General features: G+C 40.5%; 1 protein-coding gene across 4 annotated transcripts in view; it reads right to left on the bottom strand.

Moving 5' to 3' along the window:
- Positions 1-261: 261 nt before the first annotated feature.
- Positions 262-24,098, bottom strand: part of PPP2R2C (protein phosphatase 2 regulatory subunit Bgamma) — an 83,951-nt gene continuing 60,114 nt past the window's right edge. For all 4 annotated transcript variants that reach the window (XM_020811224.3, XM_020811225.3, XM_020811223.3 and 1 more), the window contains 5 exons: positions 20,587-20,764; positions 17,425-17,589; positions 9,388-9,557; positions 6,405-6,496; positions 262-801 (listed from right to left, as the gene is read on the bottom strand). In XM_020811224.3, coding sequence (XP_020666883.1) covers positions 510-801; positions 6,405-6,496; positions 9,388-9,557; positions 17,425-17,589; positions 20,587-20,764 — 897 coding nt within the window. In that variant the 3' untranslated portion in view covers positions 262-509. The remainder of the gene's footprint in view (positions 802-6,404; positions 6,497-9,387; positions 9,558-17,424; positions 17,590-20,586; positions 20,765-24,098) is intronic.

Here is a 24,098-nt window from a genome sequence, read left to right as displayed (position 1 = left end):
TTCCAGGATGGTGCTGCAGCAAAAATCCCTGTGGTGCCAGAGGACAAGCAGACAATAAAGAAACGAGAATCTGCCAGAAGTACCCATATCTTAGAAACTTCTGAGCATGCTCTTCCTGTGTGGTTGTCAACCTATTTTTTGCTATTATGCCCATGGCTCATTGGACTTTTCTCCACATGGCCAATGTGAGCATAAACTCAATAAGATGTCTGGGAAATAAAATAAGATAAAATTAGTGATTAATAGGGCAGAGGCGACCTCTCCTTGATAGAGAATTTATTTGTAGCTTTTGCAGTGAATTGAGACATTTGATGGTTGTCAGAGGTATGGGTAGTGGTAGTTAGAATGGTGAATCCACCCACAGAACACATTGATTTTACAGACACTTTTTGGAGAGCATGTTCCACTAAATTCAGTGGTATTTATTTCCAAGTCAAAGGTTCTGTATCCCAGCTCAAGTAGTGATTGCACCTATTGCGTTTCCAAATGCTTGTTTATAAACAGAAATACTAGTGCATTTCAGAGTTCATTTTGTCTTGAAATATGTACAGATTGTTTGTGGCAGCAATAGCAATGATATTTTCTGTTGGATGCCATGCTGTGTGCAGGATCTTCTTAGTAAAGTCCAAGCTATCAACACTGATGTCATCTTTCCTTCTCTTGCCTCCAACACACACTCGCCGAGGTTTAAGAACTGCTCTTGGCTTGCTACTTTCTCTGGAGGCCTCTAAAGTAACATCACGTTTAGTATTCCGATCAAACATTCGAAAAAAGTTGTTATATGCCCCTGTCATAATAACACTGTGGAGAAAAGAAAAGAGAAAATGGATGTTAATGCTGCCAACCAAGACACTGAAAAATTCAGCTGCCTGCATCCCATCTAAAATACAGCACATTCTCCATTCTGCTCCCATTTATTTCAATGGGGCTTAACCAAGATAATTTAGTGATCCAGATGAACCTATGTACACAATTATATACATGAACAGGTATACAAAATAATTTTTGAGGCTCTGTAATACCTTTATTAGATCACTAAAACATTGCAAATAAGGTTTCACATTCTTCAGAATTCCTCACCAGGTTATAAAACTTGAGGTTAGGGAAATGCCCGCCACCATGGGAGACCTCCCTGGGGGTCACTGCCGCCACGATCGGCGCCTTCGGAGGTCTCAAAGGGCTTTCCCTCTGACATCGGGGGGAAAGGCAAAAGGCAGAAGGCAAAAAGGCAGGGGGAAAGGGTGGGAAATTCAAATTTCCAGCCCTTTCCACCTGCCTTTTTTGCTTTGGAGGTCTCAAACGGCTTCCTCTGATGTCAGGGGGAAAGCCCTTTGAGACCTCCAAAGGCGCCGATCGCTCCGTTAGCAAAAATGGGCATCGACTTGCGAACGGATCCTCGACCTCGTTTGTAGGTTGGGGCTCCGTTCACAAGTCGATGCCAATTTTTGCGAATGGAGCTGTTCGTAAGTAGAAAAGTTCGTAGTTAGGGACGTTCGTAATTTGAGGTCCCACTGTAGCTGGAAAATTGGGCTGGAATGATAACCATGGCTCATGAAGCCAGAGTGCCAACAAAGCAAAATAGAGTTCAGTGTCCTCACGAGATAGAGGAAAAAAGGGTATCATTTTACAGTCTCCACATATGTCTGACTTGCACACACACCCAGAGCTGCCAGTAGCAACTATCGCACATGCAAAGTGACATGCTGTTTAATTTTAGGTTGATAACACTCTTTCTTTAGCAGGCGTAGCTGGCTTGGTGGCTCCCATTAGCATTTTCATCTGTGGGAGCCCCATATCCTTCCAGGCACAGAGGAGAGTAAATTATTGCAGAATAAGAACTCAGCAATCTGACTAGCATCAAATGAGGAGGACAGGGAGGCAGACTTTTAAGATCAGCTTCAGTCTGCGCTATAGTGCAAGTTTAGGGTTTGGATTTTTCTGAAAATGCTAAGCCTAGTTGAGAAAGATTTTGTCAAAAAGATTTTTTTAAAGTGTTGATTATACTAGGTTTGGGAGGACATGGAAGTTTTTTTTAAAAAATTGTTGATTATTTATGCATTTTCAGTCATATGCTGTTCTTCTTCCACATCCTCAGGTCTCAACAATTGAAACTTATCCATTATGTTTCGATGCTCAACACCTTGGCATGGATGTTCTTTGGTCATGGAAATTCTTTGGTCAAAAGTAGGGATGGCAAAAACCAGAAAAAAATGATGAATCTGGGTGGTTTGTGGCTCCCCATGAACTAAGAACCACACCCAAACCCCAGAAAAACAAACCAATTTGCACTTTGTTTTTCCAGTTTGTGCCGGGGGGGGGGGAGGAAAATTTAATGCCTCCACCACCTCTGCTGCCGAGCCACCCACCACCTTCCGACAGCCCCTCTTGCCTCCCTACCTGGTCCTGCCACTGCCTCCTCTTCCTCCTCCACTTTCACCATCTTCAGAGACAGTGATGCAGCTTCCCTTCCAGGAGCTGGGGCTGCTGTCTCTGCACAGGGATATGCCTATCAGCTGATAGGTGTGCACATGCACAGCAGGAAAGGGCGGGGGGGGCATCCATTTTGCTGAAGCAAAATGAAGTGCCAAGTGGAAGAAAGTTCACCACTCCATTTTGTTTTGGCAAAATGGATTCCACAAAGCAAACCTTGTAGTTTGTAGTTCAGTTTGTGCCCATCTCTAGTTAAAAAGCTACTGAAATGATTGCCACCTGGTCCAAAATCCTTCAGTGCTTTAGTGTTACAAAGGATGGGTGACTTCAAAAGATTCAGTAATGTCAGATGAAGACTTAACTAGGTAATAAAAAGGGTGACATTTAACAGCAGAAGACAAAAATATTCTCTCTCCCACTTCCCCCTGTTGTCTTCAGAGAATGAGGTGCACTTTACTGGAATGAGGGTGTGACGTATTAATGAAAGAACTGAAAGAATGCTTAAATTCCTTCCATGGCAGCCTAGAAAATACTGAAGCTGTGGCTACTTTGGCAAGTATCCTGAAGGTAAGGTAAAGTTTCCCCTTGACATTTACTCCAGTCATGCCTGACTCTAGGGGGTGGTGCGCATCCCTGTTTCCAAGCCATAGAGCCAGCAAATTTTCAAAGACAGCTTCTGTGGTCACATGGACAGCATGACTAGACACAGAACGCCATTACCTTCCCACTGTGGTGGTACCTATTTAACTACTTGCATTTTTACATGCTTTCAAACTGCTAGGTTGGCAGGAGCTGGGACAAACAACAGGAGTGGATTTGATCTTATGACTGCTGGTATTCCAACCTTGCAGCACAGAGGCTTTTGCGGTTTAACCCACAGGGCCACCATGTCCCAAGTACAGTGGTGCCTTGACTTACAAACACTCTGACCTACAAAAGTACGTACAGGTCTGGCTGCAAAATTTTGCTTTGACTTGCGGCTGGAGCTTTGACCTATGATCAAATAAAAAAAAAAGCAGGGGAAAGGGGCGGGAAATTCAAAAAAACCCTAACCATTGGTGGCATATAGGTTGCTTCTTTGTAGCTCTTTCGCCCCAACGGTTCAGGAAAGGGATGTGGCAGCACCAGCGGGGGTCCAGCGGGGAGGTGAGGACACATCCCAGCTGGTCTCTTATTCCTGGTGTTGGGTCCGTCCGCGCTGCTCACTTCCCAGCCGGGCTCTACCTCCAGGAGTCTGGGCGGGAAGCAAGCAGCAATGCTGCCTGGAGGGAAGGCTGGGACTCCAGAGGAGTAGGAGGTGGCCGGCAGGTGGGTGAGCGCTTCCTGGCTGGGCGAGCGCTGCTGCCCGGAGGGAAGGCTGGGGCTCTGGAGGAGCAGGAGGTGGCCGGCAGGCTAGCGCTTCCCGGCTGGGCAAGCGCTGCTGGAGCAGGAGGCGGCGTGCAATGGAAGCCTCCTGGCAGCAGCAGTGGAAGTGCGGGAGGCCCTCCAGGAGCCAGATCCCAGCCAGGAGGCCAGGACCCATCCTGGCCGGGCAGCGGTGGAAGCCGGGGGGGCTCCCGGAGGGCTCAATTTCAGCACCAGTGGGCCTACACAGCGGCACAGAAAGGGCAAGTGGGCTCCCAGAGGCGGTTTTGGTGGCAGTGGAGCCCAGGTGGCTGAGCATGGCCGAGAGGCTTCAGAGGAGGCTTTGTGATGAGGTAAGGTGCTACTTTTGGGGTTTTTTATACTGTTTTGGGTAGCTTCTGCAGGGTGGGATTGGGCTGGTGGGGTTATGTTTATGTATAATTTATTTTGTTTTTTGCAGTCCCTGGGGCTTGCATTGTTATATCTATCTATCTATCTATCTATCTATCTATCTATCTATCTATCTATCTATCTATCTATCTATCTATCTATCTATCTATCTATCTATCTATCTATCTATCTATCTATCTATCTATCTATCTATCTATCTATCTATCTATCTATCTATCTATCTATCTATCTATCTATCTATTTTTGGTAAAACATTTTTTAATGCTGGAATGGATTAATCTCGTTCCCATGCATTGCCCATGTTGACTTATGAACATTTTGGCTCACGAACGCCATTCCAATACGGATTAAATTTGTAAGTCAAGGCACCTCTGTACCTTGAAAGGCAACCCCAAATCCCTGCTAGCAAGAGGGGATATAAAGCATGAGCTATCCTTCGGCTCAGCGGTGGAGAGCTGGCATAGGTCTGTCCTTGATATATATGTCAGTGAGCAGCTGAGAGAAGGTAAAGATCAAACAGGTCTATGTGAAGTACCCCAGGGCACTTCCACTTAGTCCAAGAGAAGCTTAGATTTGCTGTAATTTGTGGTTAGACCATTGCTGTTTATCATTAAGTGATTGGTGTTAAAAAAAAACTGAGCAAAAGCTTGCATGCCTTAATCCATTTTATTCCTTCTGAAATGTATGCTGGGGTGGGGGGATTGAAACTCCAAATTCTCTGACTAGAGGTTAAAAATATTCCTTGAAAACAGTTACTTTTAAGGTAACAAGTAATGTGACAATTACAATGGTAGTTTTCAGTTGTAACAAGTAACCTGCTTTCAAGCTAAAATTACATTTTAAGGTGGATTTCAAGTCATTCCGAAAGGAATTTTTCAAGCGTTTACACACAACAGTTCAAGCATGAATATAAAAACCACACAGATGATGAATAATATTCTCCCTTGGTACATATATGTGGGTGCCAGCAGTTGAAAGAATAATCATTAGTCATAATAAACCTAAGAACGTTTATTGTATAACATGTTGAAGAGTAAACTAACATTTGACTTGGTATAAATTTGGATTCTGCATGACTGACTTACAACAGTTCCAACATCTTTTACTACCATAGTAACAGCAGACACCTAGCAGCAGACAGTTCTAAGTCTAATTGAAAACTGAACCGAAATCAACAGAAAAGCCTCATTTTAACAGACAAGCCTCATTTTATATACTGTGTATACATGCTGAGTTGCAAAATTATATATTCTAACAATTTTGACCAGATTTTTTAAAGGTTTTATGCTATTCTCTTATCAATCCTAAGTGGAAAAAAAGTATTTGTATATTTATTAATATTTCTAAGGTACAATATCAGAATTGGCCCATAGAGGGAACCAGAGAGCATTTTTCTGAATTTTCCTGATCTCTGGGTAACAGAAATATATTATGTTAATAACGTTCAGTACCACAAATTACTGGAGTAAATGAGTCATTGATTATCAAAACAACAATAGCCATAAGGGCAACATAAAGCAATGAATAACATAATGAGTTCCCTTTACAGTGTTATTTTCTGAGCTCTATTACAAATCTGCCAACTTTTTTTAGAACAGTATTTTACTTAGGGGTGTGTGCAACAAGGAATGAAATAATTCCATTCAGCAGTGGTAGTATGGCCTCTGAACGTTTTAAACACGTATGCTTATTCTTTTCTCATTGATTTATTTAAAAGTACAGTAGTTGGAATTCCTGTTACAGGCAGTGCAGTTATGTGATCATATTTTCCTGTTTCTGATTTCTCTCTCTCTCTCTCTCTCTCTCTCTCTCTCGTTCTGTATTTCAACTTGAAGAATGGCAAGTGATTCTTCATATGTAAGCACAAATGATTGTGCACAGTCAGAACAATGCTCCCAATATTATGGCATGAGTGGCTTTATGTGAGCTGCTCTGTTTCTACCCCCCATTATAGTGTTTTGTTTTGTTTTCAATAAAAACTAAAGACAGCATGTTGAACACTCTTTCTACATTTTGATTCAAATGTAAATTTAGATTTTAAAATATATTTATGATGTTTACATTAATTAACCACAGAAGGAAAATTGCCAACATTAATTTGGAAGACATCCCTTAATTTTCACAAGAGTAATTTCTAAGTGGAACATGAACTGTTGATTATTATACAACTGAGTATGGCTCAGCTAAATTGAAAGTGACTATTAAACAGCGTATGTTACCTATCAGATCCATTCCATGCACATTCAAACTTGTCAAAGATGCAGTCATTTTCATAAAGGGAACACAGCTTGCTTCTAAGGTAGTCATGAACCTGTTGGATATGCAAAAGACAGCTTTGTTACTCCAAGATTAGATGTTTATTCTCATTTGACAGTATGGGCTATCAATTACAGCTCTTTCTGGAGATAGTTTGTTCCAGTTTACCATGTTACTTGTAAACAAGCTTCTACTGATAATTAACAATAATTATCTTCCAAAAAGTAAGTCTCTTGATGGATCATGTTACAGATGTAAATTCACTTCTCAGCATATTTTGTTCCAATAATCAGGAACAAAATACAACCTCATTCAATACTGGGTTTCTAAGGGCAGAAATATACATAAAGATTCATGATAAGAGCTACAATAAGGTTAGTGGTGGAGAGGTGTGATTCAAGCATTGAGCAGTGTTCAGTTAATAAATAAAACTTCAAATAATCCTGTACTTAAGTTCCCTAGACCAATCACAAAACAAAGCAAGGTAACTTACAATATTAAAGAAATATTAAAAACTTTTTAAATATCCACTTTAAGCAATATTTGGCACACTTTCCCCCAATTATGCAATTTCATATTATTAAGGAAAATAAAATCATAAATTTCTTGTTTAGCAATCAGGAATATTCTTCTGATACCCAAAATTTTGCATGTAGTAATTTGCCTGTGGTTTATACAACATCCTCTGGCTGTACAATTTCTACTACTTCCACAGAATTATGTAGCTGGAAGATCCCTCAGAATAAAGTTTAATTTTTGTTGCTATACTTGGCAACATGATCACTGCAGATGGTGACAGCAGCCATGAAATTAAAAGATGCCTGCTTCTTGGGAGGAAAGCAATGACAAACCTAGACAACATCTTAAAAAAGAGCCTCGCGGCGCAGTGGTTAAAATGCTGTACTGCAGCTAAAACTGTGCTCACGACCTGGGGTTCAAATCCCAGGTAGCCGGCTCAAGGTTGACTCAGCCTTCCATCCTTCCGAGGTCGGTAAAATGAGTACCCAGCTTCCTGGGGGGGCAATGTGTAGCCTGTATAATTAAAAATTGTAAACCGCCCGGAGAGTGCTTGTAGCGCTATGGGGCGGTATATAAGTCCAATAAATAAATAAATAATAAATAAAATGCAGAGACATCACCTTGTCGACAAAGCTCTGCATAGTCAAAGCTATGGTTTTTCCAGTAGTGATGTATGAAAGTGAGAGCCGGACCATAAAGAAGGCTGATCACTGAAGAATTGATGCTTTTGAATTGTGATGCTGGAGGAGACTCTTGAGAGTCCCCTGGACTGCAAAGAGAACAAACCTATCCATTATAAAGGAAATCAACCCTGAGTGCTCACTGGAAGGACAGATCCTGAAGCCGAGACTCCAATACTTTGGCCATCTCATGAGAAGAGAATACACCCTGGAAAAGACCCCGATCCTGGGAAAGTGTGAAGGCAAGAGGAGAAGGGGATTACAGAGGACGAGATGGTTGGACAGTGTCATCGAAGCTACCAACATGAATTTGACCCAACTCCGTGAGGCAGTGGAAGACAGGAGGTCCTGGCATGCTCTGGTCCATGGGGTCACGAAGAGTCAGGCACAACTTAACAACTAAACAAGAACAACAATACTTGGCAAAAAAATCTGTAATCTACAAAATCTTTTGATTCACACAGATTTTGCTCAAATGCAAATAGTTTATAACAACATTTTACAAGACAAACTCTCTTGTTTTTATAGTTAGTCAGTGGCTGGACTCCATCTACAGCAAATTCATTTTTGTTACAAATGGTACCTTTTCCCACTATTGTTACTCTATTTGCTGTTTGCCCTCAAATCTTTCTATGGACTCTCAATCCATTCAAAATGCAGCAATTTTAAAATCCATTAACAGAAGTATTGATCTCACACTTAATTATCTGCCCTCTAAATTGAACAGATGTAAATACTTTGCTTGCTTCATGGTGTAGCTAAGTTTGAATGCATTGCTAGTGACTGCCGGAAAAAAATATCTGCAGTTTCCGAGAATACGTACAATAGGAATGCTTGAAACAAAAAGAGATGATTTTTGAAGATCCACCCATGTTTTCTCAGTCCCTCCCCTCACAAAGTGATCATGGGAATTGTAGCTTTCCCTTCAGCAGGCGCATAGAGAGCTCCCTTATCCCAGGTCAGACTATTCGTCCAATATTGCTAATTTTGACCAGCAACAATTCTCTTTCAAAGGTCTTTCATATCACCTGCTTATCAAAATTAAACTTTTAGTTTTGTCGTTGTTTTGAGAGTTAGTCTTTTTTATTTTGATATTTCAGTGAATGCAGACTTCTCCAGATTGCCCTATTTGGGATCAACTAACATTTTTAAGGATATTTGCAAAGGCAATTCAGAATAACACTGAACACTGGTAAAACTGGCCATCAACGTCTGGCAACCGATATGCTGATAAATAACAACTATAGTACGCACATCTATACACTGAATTGCGCATAGATACTACTATCTGAAGAAAATAGTTAAACTGTGCAACTAAATATAATTTAGTTTATAATTTATATAGATTATAATTTTATTTCCCCCTACCCCAAGGAAAGGATGGGTTAACTGCATAGTGCTGCAAGAGTCTAGCAATTATGCCCAGTTTCTCAAAGGGACACTCCTCCCTTTTCTGTTTCTGCTTTCCTCACACAGCATACCAAATTTAAACTATATTTTGTAAAGTGGTACTAGTGGCAATTGCAGAATCTTAATGTAATGGAAACAATGCCCACATATGCTTTTAATAAATCCACATAATATAGTTTTTAAAAATAGCACTCTTGTGGACGGTCCCACAATTACTTACACCTGTCTTGTCCCAATAATGCTAACAGCATATGCAGTATTTTATTAAACTATAAAGAGTTTTCAGAATTACATTTGTAAAGGATTTGCATAGAAAGAAGAGATGAATAGATAATACCTGGTATATTTCTACAGGCCTTGTTTCCATGTTCAAATCCCAAACTTTAACAGTGAGGTAATCCCTAGCTAACATATATCGGCCACTGTGGCTGAATTTGACATCTGACACAGAAGAAATGATTTCAGAGAAAAATGAGCGGCTACTGGGGTCTTCTGGTTCTTCAAAAACTGGTAAGGTCAAAGAAAGAAAGAGAGATGACAATTAAGAAATGCTTAAAAATATTTCTACACAGTTACTCCTCATAGTTCTGTTATTCATGCTGGTATTTTCTTATTTTTTAATTTTTTTATTATTTTATTTATTTATTTATTTATTTAATTTATATGCCGCCCACTCTACCCAAAGGTCTCTGGGCGGCTTACAACAATTAAAATTCAATGGAATAAAATAAAATGATTAAAATACAATTAAAATACAATTAAAATACAATTAAAATTGCCATCATTAAGACCCACAGTTAATGTTATTTCAATTAAAAGCCTTCTGGAACAGGAAGGTTTTGACCTGGCGCCGAAATATCATCAGTGTCGGCGCCAGGCGAATTTCAGTTGGGAGGGCGTTCCATAGTCTGGGGGCAGCTGCCAAGAAGGCCCTTTGTCTACAAGCCATCCCTCTTACCTCCTTGAGGGATGGCTCTTTCAAAAGGGCCCCCTGGCTAGATCTTAACAGCCTGGTAGGCTCATATGGAAGGAGGCGGTCCTTCAAGTATCCAGGGCCCAAGCCGTTTAGGGCTTTATATGTCAAAACAAGCACTTTGAATTGGGCCCGGACAGCAACTGGTAACCAGTGTAAATTATACAGAATCGGCTTGATGTGCTCTCTGGCGGCCCCACCACTCACCAGCCGCGCAGCTCGATTCTGAACCAGTTGCAGTCGCCGGACCGTCTTCAAAGGCAGCCCCACGTAGAGCGCATTGCAATAATCAATACGAGATGTTACCAGTGCATGTGTAACTGTCATGAGACTCCACTCGTCCAGGTAGGGCCGTAGCTGGTATAATTTCCGCAGCTGAAGGAAGGCACCCCTGGCCACCGAGTCCACCTGAGCTTCCAAAGTTAGACTGGGGTCCAGGAGCACCCCCAGGCTGCGGACCCTGTCCCTTAGGGGGAGTGTAACCCCATTCAGGACAGGGAAGTGGCCCTCCAACCTGTCCGGCGAAGCACCCACTAACAGCACTTCCGTCTTGTCTGGATTGAGTTTCAATTTATTAACCCTCATCCAGTCCATTATCAGGTCCAGACACGAGTTCAGCACAGAAACCGCCTCACCTGGATTGGTGGAAAACGAGAGGTAGAGCTGAGTGTCGTCAGCATATTGCTGACTCCTCAGCCCAAACCTCCTGATGACCTCTCCCAGCGGTTTCATGTAGATGTTAAACAGCATGGGGGACAGTATTGAGCCCTGAGGAACCCCATGACATAAATGCCATGGGGCAGAGCAACTGTCCCCCAGCACCACCCTCTGGATACGGTCAGCTAGGAAGGAGCGGAACCACCGTAAAACAGTGCCCCCAACTCCTAACCCAGCCAGCCTATCCAGAAGGACACCATGGTCGATGGTGTCGAAAGCCGCTGAGAGGTCCAGGAGTATCAACAGGGTCACACTCCCCCTGTCTCTCTCCCGGCAAAGGTCATCATACAGGGCGACCAAGGCTGTCTCTGTACCAAAACCCGGCCTGAAACCCGACTGAAATGGATCCAGAAAATCCGTTTCATCCAGCAGCGCCTGGAGTTGCCCGGCCGCAACCCGCTCCAACACCTTGCCCAAATAAGGGAGGTTCGCCACTGGTCGGTAGTTGACCACCAGCCTTGGGTCCAGGTTAGGCTTTTTAAGGAGTGGTCGAATTACCGCCTCTTTCAAGGCGGTAGGGACCACTCCCTCTCTCAGAGAGGCGTTCACGGCCTCCTGGACCCAAGTGCGAACCCCCCTGGCAGATCTTCCAATTAGCCAAGATGGGCAAGGGTCGAGCGGCGTGGTGGTAGAACGGACAGATCCAAGCACCCTGTCCACATCCTCGGGTCTCAACAATTGAAACTCATCCATTAAAGTTTGACCTAAGCACGGCACACTGGACACATCTTCCGATTTTGCAGTAACAGTGGAGTCCAGCCCACTGCGAATCTGAGCGATTTTTTCCTCAAAATGAATAGCAAACTCATCACAGCGAGCTGATGAGCAGTCCGGGACCTCCACCGGGTTTCCCGGTTGAAGAAGATCCCGGACCACCCGAAACAGCTCTGCTGGACGACATTCTGAGGAAGCAATGCGGCTGGAGAAATATTGCCGTTTCGCCAGCCGTATTGCCACGAAATAGGCCCGATAATGGGCTCTAAGTCGTGTTCGATCAGATTCCCAGCGGGACTTCCTCCACCTGCGCTCTAGCCGTCTCCCCTCTTGCTTCATCGCCCGCAGTTCAGAAGTATACCAGGGAGCTGTCTGGGCTCGGCGAGCAGGGAGAGGGCGCTTAGGCGCAATCGTGTCAACCGCCCGGGTCATCTCCCTATTCCATAGGGTGACCTGAGCTTCGACAGGAGCGCCAACCATATCAGACGGATACTCCCCCAGAGCATTCAGGAATCCATCTGGATCCATAAGTCTCCGAGGGCGGATCATCTTAATAGATCCCCCACCCTTGCAGAGGGAAGAAGAAGCTAATAGACTAAACTTGACCAGGAAGTGGTCTGACCATGACAATGGGGTCACAACCAGCCCCTCCACATCCAAACCACCATCTTCCAGTCCCGTTGTGAAAACAAGGTCCAAGGTGTGGCCCTTCTCATGTGTCGGGCCGATGACACATTGAGACAGTCCCATGGTTGTCATGGCGGCCATGAAGTCCTGAGCCGCCCCGGTCAAGGCAGCCTCAGCATGGATGTTGAGGTCCCCCAGCACCAGCAGCCTGGGAGTCCTCAACACCAGGTCCGAGACTGCCTCCGTCAGCTCAGGTAGGGAGACTGTTGGTACGCAGCAGGGTGGGCGGTACACCAACAGAATCCCTAATCTGTCTCGTGAGCCCAACATACAATACAGGCCCTCAAGACCTCCTCTCAAAGGGACAGGAAGCCTGGTCAAGGAGATAGAACTCCTATAGACTATAGCAACTCCCCCTCCCCGACCCTCCGAGCGACACTGGTGCTGGACTGAGTACCCAGGAGGACACAGCTGGGAGAGGGGGACACCACCTTCCTCTCCCACCCAGGTCTCAGTAATGCACGCCAGGTCAGCACCCTCATCCAGAATTACATCATGGATGAGGGCAGTTTTATTTTGTACTGACCTGGCGTTCATCAACAGCACCGTGTGGCTCGAGGGTTTGCTGATATGGTCGCCTGATACCATTTGGTTGGAGGTAGGACTAGAAGAGGGGATAGATGTAAGATATCTAACCTCTCTTCTCCTACGCGGGCATGTTCTACCCCCACCGCCATTCCTTCCCCCAAAACAAATACATCAATACAAAACAATACAAAACACTGATTAACAATCTAAAACCCAGTGCACCCCCATGCCCACGGGCCCCTTTGGAGCAATTCTTTTATTACAAACCTCTTTTCCAAAATTGTATTGATTGTTGCTTAGAGGCTTTCCCCTTTCCTTTCACTAATACAAATTCAATAAATCTATCTCAAATAGCATTAAAAATATTCAAACTTATTTTCCCTCTTTTCATCTTTAGTTCAGTAGTCAATTTGTCATTTAACGCAATGTCCCATACTTCGTTATATACCAATCTTCTAATTTGATACCATGTTTGTCTTTCCACTATCTATTAATAATCTAGCACTAATAAAATTAGAAATCAATTCCTCTGAGTAATAATCAAGTTCTATCTTATCAAAAATTGACAGCAAAGCAATTTTTGAGTTAAATTCAACATCTTTTCCAAATATATCACATATTTCCTTAAAAATCAATTTCCAAAATTTCTGAATCAATTTACACTCCCACCACATATGATAATCCGTGCTAATTTCTCCATCACATTTCCAACAGGCCTTAGAATAGTCTGAATTTATTATGTTCAATTTCACCGGAGTCATGTACCACCTTAAACAAATTTTTTAAAATGCTCCTTTATTCTTACTGACATTAATCTTAGAACTCTCATCTTCCAAATTTTTATCCAATCCTCTGTTCTCATTACTGTCTTTAAATCATGTTCCCAAATTGATTTTAATCCTTCTATTTCAATCTCATTTTCCTCCTGATCCAAAATTAGGTTATAAATTTTACTTACTACTCCCTTCTTCAAAGCATCCTTCTGTGATGATAGAAATTGTTCATACTTAGTACATCCTCTACATTTGCCATTAATCCTCAACCATTCATTAGTCCATCTGTCTAATTGGATATAATTGTACCGTGATAATTTATTAGTTTGAAGTTTAGCTATAATCTGATCCTTCGAACTCATTTTAACCATCCAATCCTTCAATATGGCAACTTTATTATCCTTAAACAAATGAACAAAGCCCTTCAGATTTGCTAAGAAATTTTCTATTTCAGTTACTAATTTTAATGGTGAAGTAAAAGGACAAAACTTCTTTTTATATCTCTTCCACACATTTAACATGTTTCTTAAAAAGGGGTTATTCACCTGATTTATTATATTTCTTTTTACTGCATTGAACAAGTATTTTTCAATATTTCCATGTATTTCTGAGGATTCTATATCCCACCAAATTAATCTTCCTTCATTATATATATCTTCAATAAATCTTAGTTACAATTAATTATAAATAAATTTTTATATTGGGAATACCTAAACCTCCACTTTTTTGAGTCTTATACTAATATCTTTTATTTAGTCTTGATTGTTTACCTTTATTACAAAATCCATTAATTATTCCCTGCCAATACTTAAAATCATCTTCTTCTAATTGTATTGGGAGCATCCTAAATAGAAAAGTTATTCTTGGTAATATTTTTATTTTAACTATAGTGATTCTCCCAAATCACGAAAGATTCAATTTAGAGTGCTCCTGGAATTTATCTCTAATATTGCTTTTTAATTTATTAAAATTTTGCTCCTTTAATTTTTGAGTCACTTTGACTATATTTATACCTAAGTACTTAATATAACTACACATTTTAAAACCATATCTACAAACTTTTCTTGTTCACATTTGTTGTGATTAAATATCATTACTTGTGTTTTTTGCCAATTAATAGTTAATCCTGTTATTTCCCCAAATTTTTCTAAATGATTTTTTATTCTATCCATACTTTCTAATGGGTTTTTAATAGTTAATAATGAGTAATCAGCAAATAAATTAATATTAATTGTATCATTTTTGCCTAATCCTTTAATTAATTAATTATTTCTTATTGCATTAGCTAACAATTCTATAATCATACAAAACAATACTGGTGAAATGGGCAGCCTTGTCTTGTACCTTGGCCTGGAAAAATCCATTCTGTTAAACCCTCATGAACTATTATTTCTGAAGTATTATCTAAATATAACTGATCTATAACCCCAATAAATCTTCTACCAAATCCACAAAACTTTTAAAGCAGCTTTAATGTTAGCCATTCCACACAAAGGCCTTAAATACTGTATGTCTAATGATAGAACACCCGCCTTTGTTTTCCCCTTTTCTACCTCATATATAATATTCAAAACTCGCCTAGTTACATTATCCATTTGCTTCCCTTTATAAAGCCACATTGATCCTCTTTAATATAATGTGCTATAAATCTATTTGCTAATACAGCAGTAAAAATTTTTGCATCTTGATTTATTAAAGATATAGGTCTATAAGATCCCAAGTCTGTTAAATCCTTGTTGGGTTTTGGAATAAGAATCGTTAATGAGTGTGTCCAAGAAGGTGGCATTGTTTCCCCCTCCAAAATTTTATTATAAAGGATTTTTAGCTTAAGTGTCAAAATGGAACTAAAAATTTTATAATATTCTGGACCCAATCCGTCATAGCCTGGTGTTTTACTATTTCTCAATTTATTAATGACCTCATCAATTTCTTCTTCTTTAATCTCTTCTTCTAATATTCTTTTATCACATAATTTGGTTTTTAAGTTCTCATTTATATAATTTTCTATATCCTCTTTGAACACATTGTTTCCTTTAGATAATTTCTGATAAAATTCTTGAAAAATCTGCAATTTATCTTTCATTATATTAGATTTCTTACCTGTTCTATCATTAATTACCTCTACTGTATTTTTTAATCTTCTGTTTTTGCACATTCTAGCTAATAATTTTGAATTTTTATTGCTATATTCAAAAAAAAAATTCCTAATTTTCTAACTAATAGGCTGATATTTTTCATCTGTGCATTTTAAAATCTGTAATACTTTTATTGAATCTGATATCCACAATGAATTTTGAGGAAAGCTGACAGGACCAGTTTTCACATGAGCAAAGTTGATCACTCAGTCTAGAGGTGTCAGAAGAGGAGGGACAGTGAATCACACAGATACTAATACAGAAGGGCTGCACATTTACACTTCCACTGTTGGAACCATGATAGTTCATGTCAAATGCCCCTCAGACTGAAAAAAGCCAGCAGTGTCCCAAACTACTCAATGTCTTCCTCAGATGACAGCTCAAAATAGTGCATCAGGTGGGCTGCTGCTTCACAAAAACTCCTCTTCAGCAAGGCAGCTCATGCAGGTCTCACTGAAAAGCCTTTGGAAGGCCCCATAGCTCTCTCACCGAATGCCTCACTCTGCAAACACCTCACATTAAGTTAGTGGGCAACCAGTCATATGGGGAGATGCTGTGGAGACCCTGTTGTAACACTAAATAATTCAGTTTGTCCCTCTGGTGAGCATGTCCTGCTCAGATGCTTAGAAAGTATGCTTCTCATACTGCAGCACTGTGTGGCAACTATTTGTGATGCCACAGCACAAGCAGTCCTGAACAGACAATGCTTTATTCCTTGAAGGAAAAGGCTGCTGAGACCAAGGTGAGGAGAAGGAGCAAGGCCGCAAAAGCAAAATGACATTGCTTATGTCCCATTTTATCCTCACAACAATTCTATGAGATAGGTTATACATATGAGCAACTCTCTGAAAGTTAAGCAGCAGGGTTCGTGGCTGAATTAAGAGAACTTATTCTTTGTTATTATCAAGAAAACAGTTCAAAATTATTAATAACCAATCACTATGGAAACTACTGAATATTCAATTTTTTTACTCACATTTTTTTACTCATATCTAGCCAACTTTTCATTATGGATTCATTCATTTGACATAACATCAGGGTGTAGCTTCTTTAGTTGAAACATAATCTCCCACACAAATGCAGGGGTAGGTGATATCTTTATAGACTAATAAAGAAATCATACAATCTGCTAGCTTTTGCGGATCAGGGTGCCCACTTCATCAAGCTTGCATTGGTGTCTTGTTGGAAAAGACTTAAGAGTCCCAAAATTTTGTGGCAGATGGACTTTGCCAGGTGTCTTTCTTAAATGTGAGGAAAGATGCAGGCTGCACTGGCGTTGTGGCTTTAAATTTACAGCTAAGGAAGCTGTCGATTGCATATCACAGCCCAGTTCTTCAAAGAAGCACAGGCATTATGCATACACTTTCCCATTTGGCCTTCCTTTGAAACTCCATATTTCTATTTAGCAAGGAAACTTTAAAGCCACAATGCCAATACAGCCTGCATCTTTCCTAATTACACCAGGAATCTGGCAACTTATGGCTAAATCTCCTTATGATATTTTCGTCAAAATGGGCAACATTATTGATTATTATTATTTCATTTGGAAGCTCTGATGTATGGGCAGGCCATCTGTTTAGTGAATCACTGACAATACCAGGTCATGTATCTTTCCCCACCCTTCCATTACAAATTACTTACATTTCATCTGCTGTGCATCTTATATATACTATATATATAAAAACAGGTTGCCTTTGGGCCTCATCTTCTTCCAGACATCACTAATGTAGAAATATCTTTGTTAGCAATTTGTACTTGTAGTGCATACAAAACCAGGAAAAAAACCCCTCTATATACAAACCAGCAACATCCAGGAGATAGAACATTTGTGTGATTCAGTAACTTACGCTTGAAATGTTTGTCACAGAGAGCGGATGCCCTCATGTCACATAGCCTCAAAGATCCTTTGCTGCTGCTGTAGACAAAGAGATTGCAGTGATGAGGATGGAATTCAGATGCAGTAATAACCTCTGTCAAGTCCTCCATATTGGCTGGCTTTATATCTACAATGTCTGTGTGGGAGTATTTATTAAGGAACATTTCTACAAGGATGTTACAACTGAAAATGCTTATTAGAAAACCCAAAAGGGAGAATTACAGTGGTTTCATGCCCATTTCATGTGTAAAATAGATTCCAATGCTACTTTTTATTTCACCCGGAGATCTCTGTTCATTAATATATGCTCACGCACTCCTTTTTTAAATGTGGCTCCAGGAAATAAATACTGTACAGCCAAAGTCTTACTGAACTCTAACAAGACACTTGATGAAGTGCAAGGAATATAACCAGTTATTAAATACCAGGCTTGGGGCAAAAGCCAAAGAGAGTCTTGCCAGCACTAAAGCTGAAAAGCCTCTGAGGCCATAGTGAACTCACTGCTTTCTATTCCTTCTTCTTTCTGGTTGCTGTTCAGCATCTATTTCTATACTCCACATTCTCTAACAGCAAATAGAAAAGGTATCCCTGTGACCCATCCACAAAGTTCTGAAGTTTGTTTCTAGGTTTCTGTGTGCATCTTTACTTTTATCCTTGGCTTGCCAAGTACCTATGATATGCTCCAGTCTTGCATACAAATGGTGTCTCTCACCTTCTCATTCTAGTCTTCTGCTGTTTCCTAACTAAGAAAGCAGATTATCTTAAATATGTATAATCACCCACCTTTTAAACCCGAAGCTACATTTAATTATCCTTCTCACTCCTCACAGTCATTCATTAATATCTCATTCCTCTCCCTCAAAGTTGCTGTAATGTCATTAATTTCTCAAATCCTGATAATTCCAAGGATTTATCAAACCTGTCCCCCTTACACACGCATACTCAGAAACACCTATAGTATTTCAACACCCATTTTGCATCCAATACTTCCCCCATTTATTACCTAGTAACAAATGTGGGCAACTTATATACTGCACACTCCCCTTGGCTGCTTTTTGTGCAGTCAAAAGAACCGCAGAATGCTTTCATTGCTTGTTCATTAGTTGCATGATAGGCAACAAGCCACTGTCCACCATTTTTTGTTAGCAACGGTGGAATGGCAGTTTCGGAAAAGAGGTTAAACTTTCCTGCACTCAGGCAGGGTTGGCCCTAGGATAAATAATGTCCTGGGCAAAGATTGCTGCCACCATGACATCAATTTAGAGTTTTCTTGTTTAAATGATATTTATAATGGTTGTTGTGGGTTTTTCGGGCTCTTTGGCCATGTTCTGAAGGTTGTTCTTCTTAATGTTTCGCCAGTCTCTGTGGCTGGCATCTTCAGAGGACACCACTCTGTGCTTTGGTGTAGTTGGCTTGGGAGTGCAGTATTTATGACTGTGTGATAGGCTTTTGTCTTTTTCTGTAGATTGGTGATTAGTGTGTATTGTTGTGGGTGTATTGTTGTGCTAAGGAGAAGAGATTATCTGTCACTGTGGTTGATGGGTCTTTTGTGTGTAGTGATCCCCTGTCCTTGTGGCTGGGTAGAGTTGGTTGACCTTTTGCACGCTGTATTTTTGAAAGCTGGGAGCCAAGTTTTGTTGAGCTGTATTCAAGCCCACCACAAAAATACAACAAATATTACGGTCAGCAAAGGACAGAAGGAACCCCCTCACCACTGCAGGAGTACACCGGATACCTTGCAGTTGTGGCCAGGTATATATTGGAACCACAAAACGAAGCATACACACCAGAATCAAAGAACATGAGAGACACTGCAGACTAAAACAACCAGAAAAATCTGCAGTAACTGAACATGCCCTAAAACAAACTGGACATGAAATTCTATTTCAAAATCCTGAAATACTGGACAACACCAGCAATCATTACGTCAGACCGCACAGGTAACGCCATTGAAATCCACAAGCACCAGCAGAACTTCAACAAAAAAGAGGAAAGTGTGAAGCTCAACAAAACTTGGCTCCCAGCTCTCAAAAATACAGCGTGCAAAAGGTCAACAAACTCTACCCAGCCACAAGGACAGCGGATCACTACACACAAAAGACCAGCTAATGACACCCATCAACCACAGTGACAGACCTCGAACTCTTAATCAAAGTGTAGTATCATCTAGAAAAAAGTAGTGAGAAATAGTTTGATAACAAAAAGCTTTTGATATTATAGGCTTCATGAAAAGACAAGACTCACTGGAAAACACACACAATAATGCTACAAAAAATAGATGACAGGAGGAAAAGAGGATGATCATGAGGTGGATTGACTCAGTAAAGAAAGCCATGGCCTTTAGTATACATTCTACAGGCTCCCTTAATACATTTCAGAGAGAACTGTCATAGGTTTGAAGTGACTGGACAATAATAGATTTCAAGACAGCTGCTTAAACATGCAGTCCAAATGCATAATCTGAAAACATACAATTCAGCAAAAGTTTCAACACATGCCACTTGGTTTTAGTGTTCAGCATATAATTATTGTTTCTTCATACAGAATTCTCCACTTTTTACTGAACTGCTTTGTGACTTTTACTTTTGTAGTGGATTGTGTCCATGAACAAGCATTCGGTTTAAGTTAATATCAAAGTTCTGCCTTTTGTGTTTCATTTGTGATGGCCGACTAAAGTGATGACTAAGTATGTGTAAACCAACCGAAGACCTGCAAATGATAGTCCTGCCATGTTAGCCTGCTAAATTTTGATCTCAGCATTTTTGAAAGTAGTTCACCAAATAAAAGTTGACATAATATGGATCAGCTAAAAAATGCTACACATTTATAACAAGATTTCAGATGTAAAGTTGTCCTGGCTTGTGAAACATGTGGTTATAGACACACACACACACACACACACACACACAGAGAGAGAGAGAGAGAGAGAGAGAGAGAGAGAGAGAGATGACAGCATAGCATGTGGAAGTGTGAGTGGAGTGAAGCATAAGTTTGTTCAAAGATAAAGATAAGGATATTTAGTGCAGGTGTCTATAAATATTCAAGGTGGCACAAAAAAGAAAAACTGAAACTGGAAATACGTACTGAAATACCACAGTTCCTGGCCCATATAAGCAAACATTTGAAAGGATACTGAAACTTCGATCTGTGATTGCTAAATGCCAGAGGTTAATCCTGAGATCATCGGCAGACATGTATGTTTCACAATCACTGTTGACAGAAATTGAGTTGACATGATAAGTGTGGCCATTGGCAAAAATTTTTCTGGGAGTGACTTCCACCATCAGATCTGTTGGTTTCAATACTGGTACCTATGTAAATGAATAAAAGTATATATTCACATATATTGAATACATAATTTCATATTGGACAATTTGAACATTGCAAACCAGAGATTAGAAGTACTTCATTACATGTAAAAATAGTTACCTATAACTAGTTAGTTTAGGGTAATGAGTAATATAACAAGTTGTTACAATGTTACAGTAAAAGTAATATAGCTAGTTACCAATTACTCTTCAGATGCAATATTTTCTAATTAGTTTCAAAAGTTCTTTTAAAGGAGCATTTAAAGGCATTTTAGAGGCATTTTGCCATCCTCTTATCAACTGAAATTGGCTTTTTATGTTTTTATAGAGATTGCAATATCAGAATTGCTCCTAACAAAAACCAGATAGTATTTCTCTATATTCTTCCAGCTTGCTGGTAACAATGCTGCAGTGTGTTAATAAATCATAACACAATGAATCACTTGCATAACAGCAACTATTTGCTGACAAGTAAGGAGTAATGCAATTAGTTATTTTGGAAAGTTGTATCTGGACAAACCACAAAACTTCTGGAACAATGTCCTTTTGGATAGATGAAACCAAAGTGGAGATTTTTGGCCATAATGCACAGCGCCATTTTTGGTGAAAACCAAGCACAGCATATCAACACAAACACCTCATACCAGCTGTCAAGCATGGTGGTGGAAGAGTGATGATTTGGGCTTGTTTTGCAGCCACAGGACCTGGACGTCATGCAGTCATTGAGTCAACCATGAACTCCTCTGTATACTAAAGTATTCTAGAGTCAAATGTGAGGTCATCTGTCCAGCAGCTAAAGCTTGGCTGAAACTAAGTCATGCAACAGGACAATGATCCCAAGCACACCAACAAATCTACAACAGAATGGCTGAAAGAGGAATTAATCAGGATGTTGCAATGGTGCTGTCCAAGTCCAGACCTAAACCCGATTGAAATGCTATGGCGGGACCTTCAGAGAGCTGTGCATAAAACTTAATGAACTGAAGCAACGCTGTAAAGAAGAGTGGGCCAAAATTCCTCCACAATTATGTGGGAAACTGATACAGTACATTCATACATAAAAGTTATTGCTACTAAAGGCGGTGCTACGGTCTACTGAATCATAAGGTGTACTTAGCTTTTCACACATGACTTCTCCATTTTGACTTTATTTTTGTAAAATAAATCATGACACCCATAACATGTCATGTGTTGTTGTTCATCTGAGGTTGTATTTACCTAATTTTCACACCTACTAAGGACCAGATAATTTCTATTATGTCCTTATATGTAAAACCATAGAATTCAAAGAGGGTGTATTTTCTTCTTCACATGACTGTATACATCTTGGAATGAGAAGTATAAAATTGGAGCAATCCTGGGGAGAAAAATGGGGGTACCCTTGGGAGTACAATGCATCATGGGGGCAGACCCTTAAAATCTATTTTCCAACTAAACTGAAGCAATTGATCTCCCCTACGTGGTGAACTCAGTAAACAATGTAAGATGGTGTACACTGGGGTGGGTGTACACCAGCATGTCCAACAAGTAAGCTTAAACTCACTTGAAGAGAAAGGACTGCATCCAGTGACCACATTGTGCCACTGCAAGATCCATTGCAATGGCATTTTCACATTTACAGAGTTAGTAGAGGGTTGTATCTATCCAACAAAGTTTTTTGCACGCAGGTATGCTTGTATACCCCTTCACGGATTATTGCCTGATCATGGTGGAGGGGCTTGAGTAATTCAGAGAAGCTATGGGCTATGCCATGCAGGGACACCCAAGATGGACAGGTCATAGTGGAGAATTCTGACCAAACACAATCCACCTGGAGCACGAACTGGCAAACCACTCCAGTATCTGTGCCAAGAAAACTTCATGGACAGAAACAAAAGGCTAAAAGATACAACGCTGGAAAATGAGCCCCTCAGGTTGAAAGGTGTCCAACATGCTACTGAGAAAGAGTGGAGGACAACTACAAGTAGCTCCAGTGCAAATGAAGTGGTTGGTCCAAAGCTGAAAGGACGCTCAGTTGCGGACGCGTCTGAAAGTGAAAGGAAAGTCTGATGCCACAAAGAAAAATACTGCATAGGAACCTGGAATGTAAGATCTATGAACCTTGGTAAGTTGGATTTGGTCAAACAGGAGATGGTAAGAATATACATTGACCTCCTGGGCGTCAGTGAACTAAAATGGACTGGAATGGGTGGATTCAATTCATACGATTATCATGTCTACTATTATGGGCAAGAAGCCCGTAGAAGGAATGGAGTAGCCCTCATATCAACAAACGAGTGGGGAAAGCTGTACTGGGATACAATATCAAAAATGATAGAATGATTTCAATACGAATCCAAGGCAGACCTTTCAATATCACAGTAATCCAAGTTTATGCACCAACCACCAATGAGGAAGAGGCTGAAATTGACCAATTCTATGAAGACTTACAGCACCTTCTAGAACTGACACCAAAGAAAGATGTTCTTCTCATTATAGGGGATTGGAATGCTAAAGTAGGGAGTCAAGAGTTAAAAGGAACAACAGGTAAGTTTGGCCTTGGAGTTCAAAATGAAGCAGGGCAATGGCTAATAGAGTTTTGTCAAGAGAACAAGCTGGTCATCAGAAAAACTCTTTTCCAACAACACAAGAGGTGATTCTACACATGGACATCACCAGATGGGCAATACCGAAATCAGATTGATTATATTCTCTGCAGCCAAAGATGGAGAAGCTCCATGCAGTCAGCAAAACAGGACATGGAGCTGATTGTGGCTCATCAGATTCTTATAGCAAAATTCAAGCTTAAACTGAAGAAAGTAGGAAAAACCACTGGGCTAATCAGGTATAATCTAAACCAAATCCCTTATGAATACACAGTGGAAGTGAAGAACAGATTTAAGGAACTAGGTTTGTTGAATAGAGTGCCTGAAGAACTATGGATGGAGGCTGGTAACATTGTACAGGAGGCAGCAACAAAAACCATCCCCAAAAAAAGGAAATGCAAGAAAGCAAAGTGGCTATCCAACGAGGCCTTACAAATAGCAGAAAAGAGAAGGGAAACAAAATGCAAGGGAGATAGGGAAAGTTACAGAAAATTGAATGCAGACTTCCAAAGAATAGCAAGGAGAGACAAGAGAGCCTTCTTAATTGAACAGTGCAAAGAAATAGAGGAAAATAATTGAAAGAGAAAAACCAGAAGTATGTTCAAGAAAACTGGAGCTATTAAAGGAACATTTTGTGCAAAGAGGGACAGGACATAGGACAAAAATGGTAGGGACCTAACAGAAGTACAAAACATCAAGAAGAGATGGCAAGAATACACAGAGGATTTCTACCAGAAAGATCTGGATGTCCC

This window comes from Pogona vitticeps, chromosome 5, assembly GCF_051106095.1.
Source record: "Pogona vitticeps strain Pit_001003342236 chromosome 5, PviZW2.1, whole genome shotgun sequence".
In the NCBI taxonomy this organism is placed as follows: domain Eukaryota; kingdom Metazoa; phylum Chordata; class Lepidosauria; order Squamata; family Agamidae; genus Pogona; species Pogona vitticeps.
The sequence above is the reverse complement of the archived record's forward strand: the minus strand, read 5'-3'. Positions and strand labels throughout refer to the sequence as shown.